The sequence below is a fragment of the Mirounga angustirostris genome, unplaced genomic scaffold (genome assembly GCF_029215605.1).
Source record: "Mirounga angustirostris isolate CCGP_5_RB_7025 unplaced genomic scaffold, mMirAng1.0.hap1 SCAF_3, whole genome shotgun sequence".
In the NCBI taxonomy this organism is placed as follows: domain Eukaryota; kingdom Metazoa; phylum Chordata; class Mammalia; order Carnivora; family Phocidae; genus Mirounga; species Mirounga angustirostris.
In genome coordinates, this window is record NW_026991711.1 from 194,473,224 (window position 1) to 194,485,898 (window position 12,675).

The following is a 12,675-nucleotide window of genomic DNA, read 5'->3' on the forward strand; positions in this document are numbered from 1 at the left end:
AGCGCTGGCCTGTGAAAGTCAGAGCCCTGACAGAGCCTCCCACTTTTCCAGCCTATAAACTCTGGGAAAATCCCTGCGGGAACCCAGCCCCGGTTGCTGCGGAGACCAAGGCAGCCATCTTGGGCCTCTGTGGGGTTCACCTGTTGGTGCTTTTACTCATTCCCTCATTAACACTGGGCAGAGTGACTTGCTTTCCTCTCCCAACGGCCTCTCTTGCTTTGTAAGCACCGCGCTTACACTACCTCTGTCCCTCCAGAAGCTCCCTGGGGCACCTGTTGACAGACGAGGAGGAGACGGGGCCTCCACAGGCCTTGCTCTGGACCAAGGCCACAGGGCAGTCAGCAAGAGGTCAGGTGAAGCCCAGAAGCCCCATGTCCATGTGGTCAGTGAGGCCACAGGCCCAGCGTCCTGTTGGCTGGAGGACGGAGATGGGCTAAGGGCACCGAGCAAGGTGAGGCCCAGTGCCTGGGGTGCTGGAGCCCTGCTGGGCATCCTCCTGTCCTCACACACACCACCCACCCCACCCTCCTGGAGGTGAGGTCCTGGGGCGGGGGCCAGGCCAAGCGTGCAGGGGTTGGGGCTGGACGGCTGCCCATGCCCTCCCTGGAATCGGAGGGGAAAGGCTCACAGCTTCTTCCCTGGCCACACTGCGTGGAGGCCTCCAGCCTGGAAGAGGCCCAGCAGCCCCAGCATCCGTCTGGGGGTCATCAGCCTTGGACCAGTCCTAGCTCCGCACCCTGCAGCTGTGCAGTCCTGGACAGGCTCTCTAGTCTCAGTTTCCTGTAAAATGGGGCAACTCCACCCCAGAGGGGCATGGTGAGTCCTCTATGAGGTACTGCCCAGATTGGCACCATTATGAGCTCTCGGCACTTGGGGGCGGCACCATCACCCTGGAGCCCCTGTGGGTGGGGACCACCAGGCATCGCCAGGCATCTGGAGCTACAGCCTTCCCGGGCGTCAGAGAACTGGCCCCACGCCCACAGCGGGGTGGGAGTGAATGAAGGCGGGGACCAGGAGAGCCATAGAGAAAGCGCCACTCCGGGAGCCCAAGGAAGGCTGTGGTTTCCACAGCATGGACCAGGCAGGAGAGGGTGAAGGAGCACCCTGAGGGGACAGGCCCTGGCCCCCCGCAGCGCCCTGGCCTTTGAGGGAGGCTGAGGCTTCCACGGGGCCACAGCTGGAGCAGGAAATGGGCCACAGGACCAAGGAGGCCAGCTGGAACCAGGGTCATTGATATTCAGGTTTCTAAAACATTAATATTTTTCAAATAACTGCAAATAAAATTTTAACCAAAAAAAAAACGTATAAAAAGAAAACCACCACTACCCATAACCCATCCTAAAATCTGGGCATTTCCTTCTTCTGGCACGTGGGCAGGCCGATGGCTGTGGGTGCTGTTTATGCTGCAGATGCTACGTCCGATACTCTTTCTAAAGACTCTTGGTTGATGTTTTACCGTTCGGTTCTTCCCATGTCATTAAAAATGCCACAGAAGCATGATTTCATCAGCTGCCGAACCTCCCAGCAAAGGGACAGGCCTGGGCCACCTAAGTGCCCTTCTGTGGCGGCCGTCCCTGGCGGCTGTGGAACAGTCGGGAAGTGGAGTCTGCCCTGTGGGCCGGAGGAGGGGGGGCGGGGCGGGGGAGACGGATGAGGCTGCCTGTGGCGGTCCGAGGTGTGTCTTGTCACCCGAAGGGAAGAGAGAGCCAAACCTCAGCCCACCTGTAATCATTTTTGGCCTCTCCCTGCCAATTCTCCAGCTCAAAGTGTTTCTAATTCCTCTCTGTTTTTTAATAAAATAAAGCAGCAGTGAGCATCCCGGGAAGGAAACGTTGAACCCCATTCTGGTCATTTCCCTAAGATCAAGAGCAGAAGTCCCGTCCTGGGTGTCCAGCTGTGTGGGGGCTCCACGGAGGCGGCACCCCTTGCCGCACATTAGGGGAGAAGCCAAGTGGGCCCAGGACTCCAGGACTGTCCCTTCGTGTGAGGGGTGCTATGCACCCCGAGCCAGGTGTGCTCATCCCTACCTCAGTGGAACAGCTGTGCCAAGACTCCATCCAGCCTCACAGTGTAACAACCAGGTCCACACGAGATGGACTCAACCTGCCTTTCCGGGCCCTATAACCTCCTAGCCTCGTTCCCAGCGCAGGTGGGAGGGGGGTTACCTGGGGCTGGGGCTGCTGGTTTCACATACGTGGAAGAATCAGCTGCTCCAGGGGAGATTATGCTCAGCCAGCTGCCCCTGGAGAGAGAGCTCTGGGAGGTTCAGCCAGCCAGGCTTTGCCGTTTCTGCCCCACTCGGAGCCCTGCTCAGGGTCCCTATCCCAGCCCTGCAGGGACCAGCCAACCAGGCCAGGTGCGTTGTGGGGAGGGAGACTGCCCACCTTGCCCTGAATGGAGCCCCAAGTCCTAGGGTATCCCAAGGTCGGCTCCGGGGCGCCCCCATCGAAAACGCAAACATACTCAGGCCCTAAACTAAAATGTCACAGGTCTGCTGGGGAGGCTCAGATTTCCTGGCCGCGGAACATGAGCCTGCTTGATAAAACGATTTTGGTTTTGATAAATGTGGACTTTCTGTGGCAGAGACAAAGGCGCCCTTGAGTCCAGAGGGGAACCTAAAACGGCACATTGCTGAAAAGTATTTCCTGATAATATTTTTAGCACCTGAAAAAAAAAAAACATTTTTTCCCTCTTTTTTTGCCTGTGGAGTTGTGTGGGGGTTTTTTTTGTTTTGTTTTGGGGTTTTTTTTTTTTTTTTTTGAAATGTAATGCCCAACTGTGGCGGGGCCTCATGTTAACCCCCAGTCTCCCAGACCAGGTACAAACTGGCCGAGGGTGAAGAATGCAAAGAAGCAGCAAGGCAGGGGCCCCAAGTAAGCACAGCCTCGTTGGGGGCCACGACCCAAAGGTCTGCCTGTGGCTGGCTCTAGCCTAGACCCACAAGCACCTGCTCTCTGGGGTGGGGCCTAGGCCTGAGCACCTCACAGAGCCGCCCCGGGGACACACTTGAGCGGCGTGGTTGGGACCTGTGTAGACCAACCACCCCCACCATGTCCGGAGAAACAGTCCCTTTCTGGGTGCATCTAGTGGGCACTACTGTGTGCCCATGGGTATGCTGGGCTCTGGGGCAGCCCTGCTCCCCACAAGCCCCCAAGTGGACTCAAATCTAGCCCAGAAACGGGCCTTGACTAGCTTCTCCTGACGCATGTGCTCAGGAGAAGGTGCTAAAGAGGCGCACGTGGGCCTGTGCACATGTGTTGTGTCTGTGAGCAAGTGTGTGTGAGCACATGTGACTGAGTGTGGGTGTGTGTTGTGTCCATGTGTGTGAGAGTGTGTGTGCATGTGTGTGTTTAAGCGAACATGAGCAAGTGGGAACGTGCCCTTCCTCCCCAGGTTCTTGCCGAGAGCTGTGTGAACTTGGGATTCTGTTCCCAGCACAGCCCCAGCCATCAGATGTCATCTCTGACTTTCATCCTCCAAAGATGGGAGGGCTTGACCTTTCTCATCCTTCATTGGAACCATGCAGTTGTCCTGCATGGGTCCCCAAGGGTCCCCAAGGCAGGAGCCTGGCCCCGGGGCTGGCCCTCTCGCAACCGAGTTCAGTGGAACTAGAGAGAAGTTTCAGGGGAACTTGTTCTGGGGGGGCGGGTACCAGTGTGAGGTCGGCCCCAACTGTGGCTGCCTCCTTAAATCCCAAGTCTGCCCCGATTCTAGCCTACACCTGTAACCCACAGAGTCAAACCATCGCACTCTGAGGACTTGTCCACTATTTCTTCAAAACTGCATTAATGTTCCTGGCTAACTGCAGAACAACACTTGCTCACTGAATACATTTTAGGACATAAAGAAAAACACAGAGCCAGACATAAAAGCTCCCAGAAACTCAGTGGTAGTGCTGGCTCTTTCTGCTTGTCTTTGGTGGGTGCACAGTTGTCTTTTGGAGCTCCAGGCTTGGCTCGCAGTCACATATCCCCCAACACCAGATTCTGAGAGCAGGGGGAATGGGGGAGGACCCTGCACTGAGCCTGAGCAAGGTGTGAGGTCAGTGGTCCCAGAGGCGGGAGAAGAGCTGGGATGGCCACGAGGTGGGGACACGGAATCTGGATTGTGGACTCCACCCACCAGGCCCAGGAGCATCTATCCACTTGCCCCCAGCCCACGTGGACTTGTTTTCCCCCACTGACAGCCGCCTAACCCAGGAGTCTGCTGGAGATTCTCTTGCTGTGAGGTTCCCTTAGGACCCTGAACCTGTCAGGAAACCTCGCCAGGGATTTCTCCTGATGTGGCTGTGCAGGGTGCAAATACCTCGTCTAATGCCCTGAAGTCCCCCAGGCCAGGGGCCCTCACAAAACCAGACCGGAGCCTCACCCCCAGGGCCAGGAGCAAGTAAGTGTCCACAGGCTCAAAGCTTGGGGAGCTGCATGGGGCTGGCCTCTGGCCACTTCCACAAGGGTATCCAGGCACTGTTAAGCCGAGTGGCCCCGACTGACAACACTGGGGATGACCGGGTCCCCAGGCAGGGCAAGGACCCAGACCCAACATCTCAGGCAGGTCTTAGGGTCTGTGTTAGAACTGCTGTATGAGCAAGGCCCCTCCTCTGGGCCCGCCCTAGTCTGGCGACTGGGGACCCACGGAGGAGGAGGACAAAGCGCTCGTCCGCGAAGCGCTCACCTCGCCAAAGCCTGGGACCAGAGAGCCGCGCCTCCCCGCCAGCGCAGGCCCAGGCGGGCGCGTCCTGAGCGCCCCGGCCCTCCCGCGGGGCCTGGCGCTTTAAGAGCGGTCTTATTTGCATGACCCCGCCCAGGCCCCGCCCAGGCCCGGTGACCGCCCGGCTGGATATTTAAATCGCGGCCGCTGGGGCGGGGCCGGCCCTGAGCGCGGTCCCGCCCGGCGCCTTCCTTCGCGGAGCGGCGACCCGAGCGCGGCCCGGCCGAGCGCGCGGAACCCCACAGACTGCGCGCCGCGCTCCTCGCACCCCGCCCGCCCCCGCCGGCTCCAGCCCCGCACGCGCCGCCAAGCCCTCGGTCCCCGCCGCGTCCCCGCTCCGTCCTCGCTGCGCCCCCGCTGCGCCCCCGCTCCGTCCCCGCTGCGCCCCCGCTGCGCCCCCGCTCCGTCCCCGCTGCGCCCCCGCTCCGTCCCCGCTGCGCCCCCGCTGCGCCCCCGCTCCGTCCCCGCTGCGCCCCCGCTCCGACCCCGCTGCGCCCCCGCTGCGCCCCCGCTCCGTCCCCGCTGCGCCCCCGCTGCGCCCCCGCTCCGTCCCCACTCCGCCCCTCTGTGCTCCGCTGCGTCCTGGCCGCAGATCCCCGGCGATGCAGCGCGCCGCCGCCTGGGCGCTGCTCTTGGCCGCGGCCCTGGGGCTCGGGGTGCGCGGGGTGCGCGGCGCGGTGGCCCTCGCCGACTTCTACCCGTTCGGCGCGGAGCGCGGCGACGCTGTCACCCCCAAGCAGGACGACGGCGGCTCGGGGCTGCGGCCGCTCTCCGTGCCCTTCCCGTTCTTCGGCGCCGAGCACTCCGGACTCTACGTGAGTAACCGCGAGCTGCGGGGACGCCGGCGAGGGCGCCGCGCCCCGCCGCTGCCCGCCGCCCGACTCCCGCCGCCGCCGCCAGCAGCTTGGCACCGCGGCGGCCAGAGGTGGAATGAGGACAGCGCTGCCTCCCGCCGGCGGCCAAGGCCGGACAGCGGCCCGCGGGAGAGGCGGGCGGGGTGGGGTTCGGGCTGCAGCCGGGCCACCTGGGCGAGGGGAGCGCGGCGCGCCCCGGCCGGGCCTCACCCGCCTGGAGCCTGGGCAGCGTGCGCGGACCGCGTCCGCCCCGCGGCTGGTCCCCAGCGCGGCGGGGGGAGTCCTGGCCCTGCCCTGGGTCTTTCGGGAACAGCGGTGTGGCGGCAGCCACGTGCTTTCCGGGGCCTCGTTCCCCGAGTAGGGCACCTGACCCTTTCAGTTCCTCCCCGGGCCTGCCAAGGCCTCCTCCTCTCTCCTGGCCACTTAGGCCCCGCCCCAGTTGACGCCTAAGGCGCACTGCCGGGAGGCTGGGACCCCTGCCCCAGGCAGTCAGGGCAGGGCCTGCTTCTCGGCAGACCACCTCTGCGTGCGGCGGTAGCCGGAGTAGGGTCCCCGCTGGCTGTTGTCTCCCTTTCTCCCTTCCTCCTGAGTCCAGGAGCTGGTCACTCCCAGGAGTGCGAGCTCTGGGGCCAGGGGCTCAGGACAGCAGGGACTGAAGGACAAGGCCCGGGTGCTGGTCCTGTGTCTGCTGCTCCCAGGGTGGGACCCTGGGCCACAGAGGGCACGAAACATTCTGTCTCATCACTGTCCTGCACCTTTACTGTAGGAGGGCCCCTGGGCACTGGCACCCACCATCCCTGAATCGAGGCTAGGAAAGTGTTGCGCCAGCCTGAGGGTGCCTCCCCTTACGTCTCACACCGTCACCCCAGGCACGACCTCGGCCATTTTCAGTACCATCCACCACCACTGCCGTCAGCACCGTCCCCCCCGCAGCACCACCCCCTGCGTGCCCCCATCCACGCGGCCTCCTGCTCTGTCAGCTCTCTCCTCCCCACCACCTTCAAGGCCGGCCACCTCCACCACCACTCACATCTTTTGCACTGTGGACATCCTCACCCAGCTCTGTCCCAGTGGCCTCCACCAACATCAGGTGCTCCCTCCACCAGTGGCCATGGCACAGCCTGGCCATGGCCTCTCCCCGCACCTGGGCAGCAGCATTTGGTGATGGCAGAGGTGGGAGGGGCAAGCGTCCTCTCTGTAGATGCCACCCTGCGGAGAGTCCCCCTGGGCCAGGGCTGACTTCCAGCAGTATGTGGTGGACAGCACGGCGCCGTGCTCAGGGGCTGCAGGGGCCAGAGGAGGCCCTTGCATCTTAGAAACCATTTTCACAGAACACTGTCAAAAGATTCTGTAAGCATCGGGGCCAGGCTCAGCCTTCCTATCAAAGTCGCAGGTGAAAATATTATTAAAATGGTTGACCCTCTTAATAGCCTCACCAAAAACATCTACCCTTGCCAAAACAACTGTGAGAAATGGCTCTAAGGCGGAAAGATCTACTAGAAAAACAAATCGTTTCATCAGAAACGAACATTATGGCCACTAACAAAACATATATCTTCATAAAAGCTTTTTCCTGAAACAAAGAGAGTATCGGAAAAACACGTGCCCGTGCGGACACAGTGGGCACGCTGTGCCTTCTCTTTCTTCAGTGAGAAAGACAGTGGAATTCCTGAGGGAGCAGAGCCCTACACCTGCCTGGCAGGACCGTGAGGGCGCTGTGGTCATGCAGGAGCAGGGCAGCGGGTGGGAGGCAGGAGAGAGAAGGGAAGGTATTTGTTCCATAGCACGCGATCTGGCCAGTGCCTCCCGTGCCCATCCAGTGCCTGCACCTGGACGATCGGAGGGCAGATGGGGAAACTGAGGCTCAGAATGCCGATTCCAGGGCCTTTAGACCACCCTGTCCAGCTGTCTCCTCACCCTTCCATCTCAAACTTAGTGGGACCCAAACAGAAGTCCAGCTTCCTCCCTGGACCCACTGTCGCCTTTTGCTGCCTCCCTCCTTTCCCTTGTCCCTTCATTGTCGAGGCCTTGGAAACACATCCCACTTCCCAGCGTCTGCGCGGTCCCAGCCCTGGGCCTGGCCACCGTCCCCACTCGCCGGGATGCGTGTAGGTGCCTCCTGGCTGGCCTTGGTCTCCTGGCCCTGCCCCTCGAGCCTGCCCGTAGGAGCACTGCCAAATGTGAATGAGATCCTGCTTCTCCTTTCAGCCCTTGCCTGCCCCTGGCCTCGAGGCTGGGTGCTTTGGCCCCCTGCACACCCTCCAGCCCCCTGTGCTCCAGCCACACAGAGCAGGCCACGCTCAGGGGTGGCGCTTGCTATTCCTGCGGCGGGGGACTCTTCCCCAGACATGCAGGTCTCGACAAGGGCCCCCCACGACCCTCCTGAACTCTGTCCCCTGTGCTCGCCCCTGACCCCACCTTGGTTGTTTCCTTGCTTGGTGTCCGCCTCCCGCCTGTGGACCTGTGTGTCCTGCAAGCCACGTCAGGATGAACTCGTAGCAGGTATCTATGTCTTCTGATAGGAGGCAGTGGACATGGCACCCGTGTGCATGCGTGTGTGTGCGTGTGTGTGCACACGTGTGCACACAGCGGACGCATTTCCCGGCTCTGTCCGCTCAGGGAAATGGAAGCTACGCTACCCCATAGCGCTGAGCACTCTCCTGGTGCTCGGCTCCTGGTTGCCAAACGTCAGTCTCCCCAGAAGGAACTAGGGCTCTGTGGAGACGACTCGGCCCAGGCAGGAAAGTGCAGAAGGAGCTGCAAATGAAGCACATTCGAAGTAGGACGCACTCCAAGAATGGTCGGGATGTGGCAGGGGGACACAGAGGCCATCAGAGGGGCTCTCTGGCCATACGGGGACAATCGGAGCTTGAAAAGAACGGTAGCAACAGGTTTCCATCCTTTAGATAAAGAGGGAGCCAGGGAGCTCGGCTGGTAGGAGTCAACAGTGATTACACATGTGAATGAGGGAAGCCGTGTGGGCAGCTCCTCATCCAACTTCGCTTTCCTGACTCGGGCTCAGCACGTGCGCTTCCAGCACAGAGTGTCCTTGGTCGTGTGTAGAGGTCGTCGTGTCTGCCCCTTGCTCTCAGGCAGCTCAGGAAACGTTGTGTGCAGGCAGACAGACAGACAGAGGAGGGGAGAGCCTGCACCCGGCGCACATCCGAGCGGCGTGTAAGTGTGGATCAAGTAGGAGGACGCTCCTTGCTGTGTTCTTGCAGTTTTTCCATCAAAGCAGAGTGAATGCCTGAATGTTCTCCTGCTGAGAAGAGCCTTCTGTGTGTGCTGCCCAGCGCACCTGGACGCACACCCGGCCCCCGGGAGGCCAGCCTGGCCAGCTGGGAACGACTCCGGGGTTCCCGCCCCTTAGCATGAAGCCAGAACTTCGGAGCTAGACGCGAGCAGCTTGCCAAACCCTGTCCCTCCACACAACTCACCATCAGAACCTGGTGCATTCATTCTGCATCGACGTGTTCATTCATTCATTCCACATCCTCAACCAAGCCCTTGCACTGAGGCAAGAAATAGCAGTGGTGCTTTGGTTTTAGTAGTAAAATCATTTCTGGGAGCACGTGGGGGGCTCCGTCAGTTAAGCGTCCGACTCTTGGTTTCAGTTCAGGTCATGATCTCAGGGTCACGGGATCGAGCCGCACATTGGGTTCTGTGCTCAGCGTGGAGTTGGCTTGAGACTCTCTCCCTTCTCCCTCTGCCCCTCCTCCCCCTAAGACAAACTCACTTCTATTTTGTTCACTGTGCTGTCCCAGCTTCCAGAAGAGAGCTAGCTCCTGGAAGCTGCTCTGCCGATGTCTGTTGTTCGTTTTCTGATCAGTGGGTTGATACATCCATAATCCCACCGTCCAAAAATAAGCACTTTCAACATTTTGCTGAAATTCTTCTTGATCTGTTTTCAAGCATACTTAGGGTCCTACAAGACAAATCTGGGGCTGCTACTTCATACAATTCCTATTTCCCATATTTCTTTCACTATTTTATGCCATGAGCATTCCCCATGCCTTAAATTTGTAGAAACATGCTTTCTGGGGACAGTCTAATATTCCATCCTGTGGCTCGATCATGATTATTTGAATGGGTTGCTCCGTTGACTGTTGATTGAGTTGGTGGTCTCAGTGGTCCCCATGAATTAATGATGCTGTGGCGCAGGTGAACCCTATCCATGTCTTTACACGGGGCTCCCGTCCTTTCCTTATAATAAATTCTTCCAAGTGGGATGACTGGGTCTGAAGGAATGCATCTCCCTACTGCCCCCTGCCACCCAGAAGGGCATCCTCATTGGCACCCTCCTCTCCTGGCCCCCAGGGATGCTGCTCCTATGGGTCGGTGAGCAGGCAGGGGGGAAGGTAACAGGCTGGTTTCTCCCCATCCCTCATCTCGGGGGCGGGGAGGGCAGCCTTAGAGCCTCAACATCCATAAACTGGTTCTTTACAAAGTGAGGCGAGTCGTTCATTAAACACCTACTCTGTGCGTAGCCACTGCCCTGCTCCCCAGCCCCAGGACTCAGCTGAGACACAAGTCTGAACTGCGCAGGCTGAGTGCAGGTGGGAGGAGTGGGAATAGGACAGGGTCCAGGCTTGGGTCCCTGACCCCAAACCCTCCGCACAGCAGAGCAGCCCGGGACCACACTGTCCTCCAAGCTGGTCCGGGGGTAGACCAAAGCCAGCACAGTCCCTCAGACCCTTGTAGGCTACTCTGGTCAGAGGGAGCATGGGCACAGGCAGCTTCAGAGGCTTGCTGGGGACGGGGTCTGGGATGAAGCTGGGGCCCAAAGGAGTGACTACTGCCCCCAGAAGAGGGACTGGCAGGGTGAGAGTCTGGGTGTACATGGGGAGCAGGGACACGCCAGGTTTGCATTTGGGGTGCATCTCGACTGTGGTAGCTATAGGATGTCGGCGGACCCCACAAGGGTTGCAGGGGTGCAGGGTGGCCGAAAGGAGGCACCTCTGTCTGAGGACCAGGCCGAGGGGCAGCAAGGTCTCAGGAGAGGCAGGAAGGCAGCGGCTCAGGCTGGTGATAGGTGCAGAGGAGGAAATTTCGGGTGCCCAGGGGCTGTGGGACTGTATCGCACAGGGAGGCACGTCCAGGGGCCCTGGGGAGCTGGGCTCCGGGCCTGAAGGGACACCTGGTCGTGGTGGACCCCAGGAGAGGCAAAGAGGTGGCTTTGCCAGGGGTGGGGGTGGGGGGAGTTGCCTTCTACACAGGAAGGAGAGAGAAGAGCACAGCAGGGACAGGACGAGGGACAAGGAGGCACAGGTGCTGGGACACCGGAGAGGCAGGCCCCACCTGCGGGTGGGGCGGCGGGCAGCGCGCCAACGGGAGACCAGAGGGTGGCCGCAGGGAGCCTCTGGAGGAGGGCCGTGGAGGGGGAGGACACCGCAGGAAGTACAGCTGGGGCTCCCAGCCCAGGAGGGCTTGGCCTGGGCGGGAGGGAAGGGCAACTCCTCCAACGCTGAGGTCCGCCTGCCCCTCAGCCCGTCTTCCAGGGGAACCCCCCTCCCGCCCCCTAGCCCAGGGAGGGGGGCGGGCCCCGTTCTCTGCTCTTCCCCAGGAAGTGGGCCCTGAGGGTGGCTCCCCTGCTCCCCATCTGCTGGGGTCCTCCTCCTGCAGCCCCTGCAGCCCCGCTCTAGCTCTCTCCCAGCGCTCAGCCAAGGGCCAGCCTCCCCTCCTTCCCCGGCTGGGTGTGCGGCAACTTCTGGCTCTCCAGGGCTCAGACCCGCCTGGCCTGTGAGCCCCAGGGGCCCTGCCCCCTCGCTGCCCCGTAAGCCGGACTCCAGCCCCCAACTGTGCCGTGGGAGGAATCCTAATTACCCAGAAAGCCGCCAGGAAATAAAAAACATGCCTACATTTTTCAAAACAAGCTTATAAAAGGCCTCAGGGGCTTTATTGTTTTATTCTTGGCAGAGAAGTCAAAGCAGGAACCAAGGCCCCGCCCTTTTGGATATGCTGTTTGCAGAGTTGGGGTGCTGTGGCCTCGGGGTCCCTGGCTCCCCTCCAGGCCTGCACGGCCCCACTCAGAGCAGCCCCTCCATCCAGCAAGGGTGGCACCAGCGGGCCCTCGAGCTCCCGGCTCGGGGACCGGCCAGACACACGTCACATACTTTGGGCTGGAAGTTGCCTCCGAGAGACTCTCCAGGACATTTCCGCTCTTTCCTGGTTTTATCCAAGTCGGAAATGCCACCAGTGCCGTCCGTCTGTGCTTCTCCTGAACCAGTGGGGGGCCGGCCTGGGCCTGCAGGAAAGGTGTGGGCGCCCTCTGGCCAGCCCCCACGCCACACTGCACACACGCACACTCACCCACACCCTCCTACACACGTGCACACTCACACACCCTCATACACACAGGCACACACGAGCACACACGCACGCAGGCGCTGCTCCTCCCCCCAGGGCCTCCCTGCAGTTCACAGAGTCGCTGCAACTTCCTGTAGCGCGGGGCGGCTTCGGGGCCGCCCCAGGGACGCTGACCAGCAGCTCCCTTCCCAGGACCGTTGGCCTGCTCACGCGGACGGGAACAGCCCCTCCGCGGACTGACCGCGGGCCTCTGGCGCCCGCCCGGCAGAGAAGGGTGCAGGCAGGGTGTGGAGGGTGCAACTGCCGGCCGCCCACCCCTGCACTCGGTTCTGCCCACCACACGGCCGCACGAGGCAGCCTGTGTACGATTCCCCCCCGGGGCTGGGACACCCAGGGGCAGCCGGGTTCCGCAGCCGGTCCTTGCACAGGAGAGAGGCAGCATCTGTGTGGGAGAGGCCTGGCTTGGGGAGACCACAGGGTGGCCACGGGGAGGCTCTGGCCAGGGGCGTCGACGGGGAGGGCCCGGGAGGACAAATCAGCAGGTCCTCCTTCCTCTCTGCTCCTGGGGTCTCCCTGCATTTTCATGAGAGCCCCAAAAGGCTGGGTGGGTCCCCCACACAGGCCTCAGGTCCTCATGGCCAGCCGGTGCAGGGTGGATGCTCTGGGCCCGGGGGCCCAGCAAACACCCAGGCCCACGGTCAGGGTTCTGGGAAGTCAGTGGCTAAACAGCATGTGGGTGGATCCTCACTTCTCTAAGTCCCAGACGGGGATTAAAGCTACCTTGTTCAGCTAGAACATTCACCTGTCA

At 61.3% G+C, this 12,675-nt stretch overlaps 1 protein-coding gene across 17 annotated transcripts in view; it reads left to right on the forward strand.

Annotated features, from left to right (window-relative positions):
• Positions 1–4,859: 4,859 nt before the first annotated feature.
• Positions 4,860–12,675, forward strand: part of SNED1 (sushi, nidogen and EGF like domains 1) — an 84,765-nt gene continuing 76,949 nt past the window's right edge. For 15 of the 17 annotated variants that reach the window (XR_010410376.1, XM_045867593.3, XM_045867595.3 and 12 more), the window contains exon 1: positions 4,861–5,522. Coding sequence is in view for 16 of the 17 variants with exons in the window: in XM_045867593.3 (XP_045723549.1) it covers positions 5,310–5,522 (213 nt within the window). In the remaining variant the exon portion in view is untranslated. Of the gene's footprint in view, positions 5,523–12,675 lie in introns of all 17 variants that reach the window. The other 2 variants (XM_054505912.2, XM_064587403.1) reach the window with 1 other exon arrangement.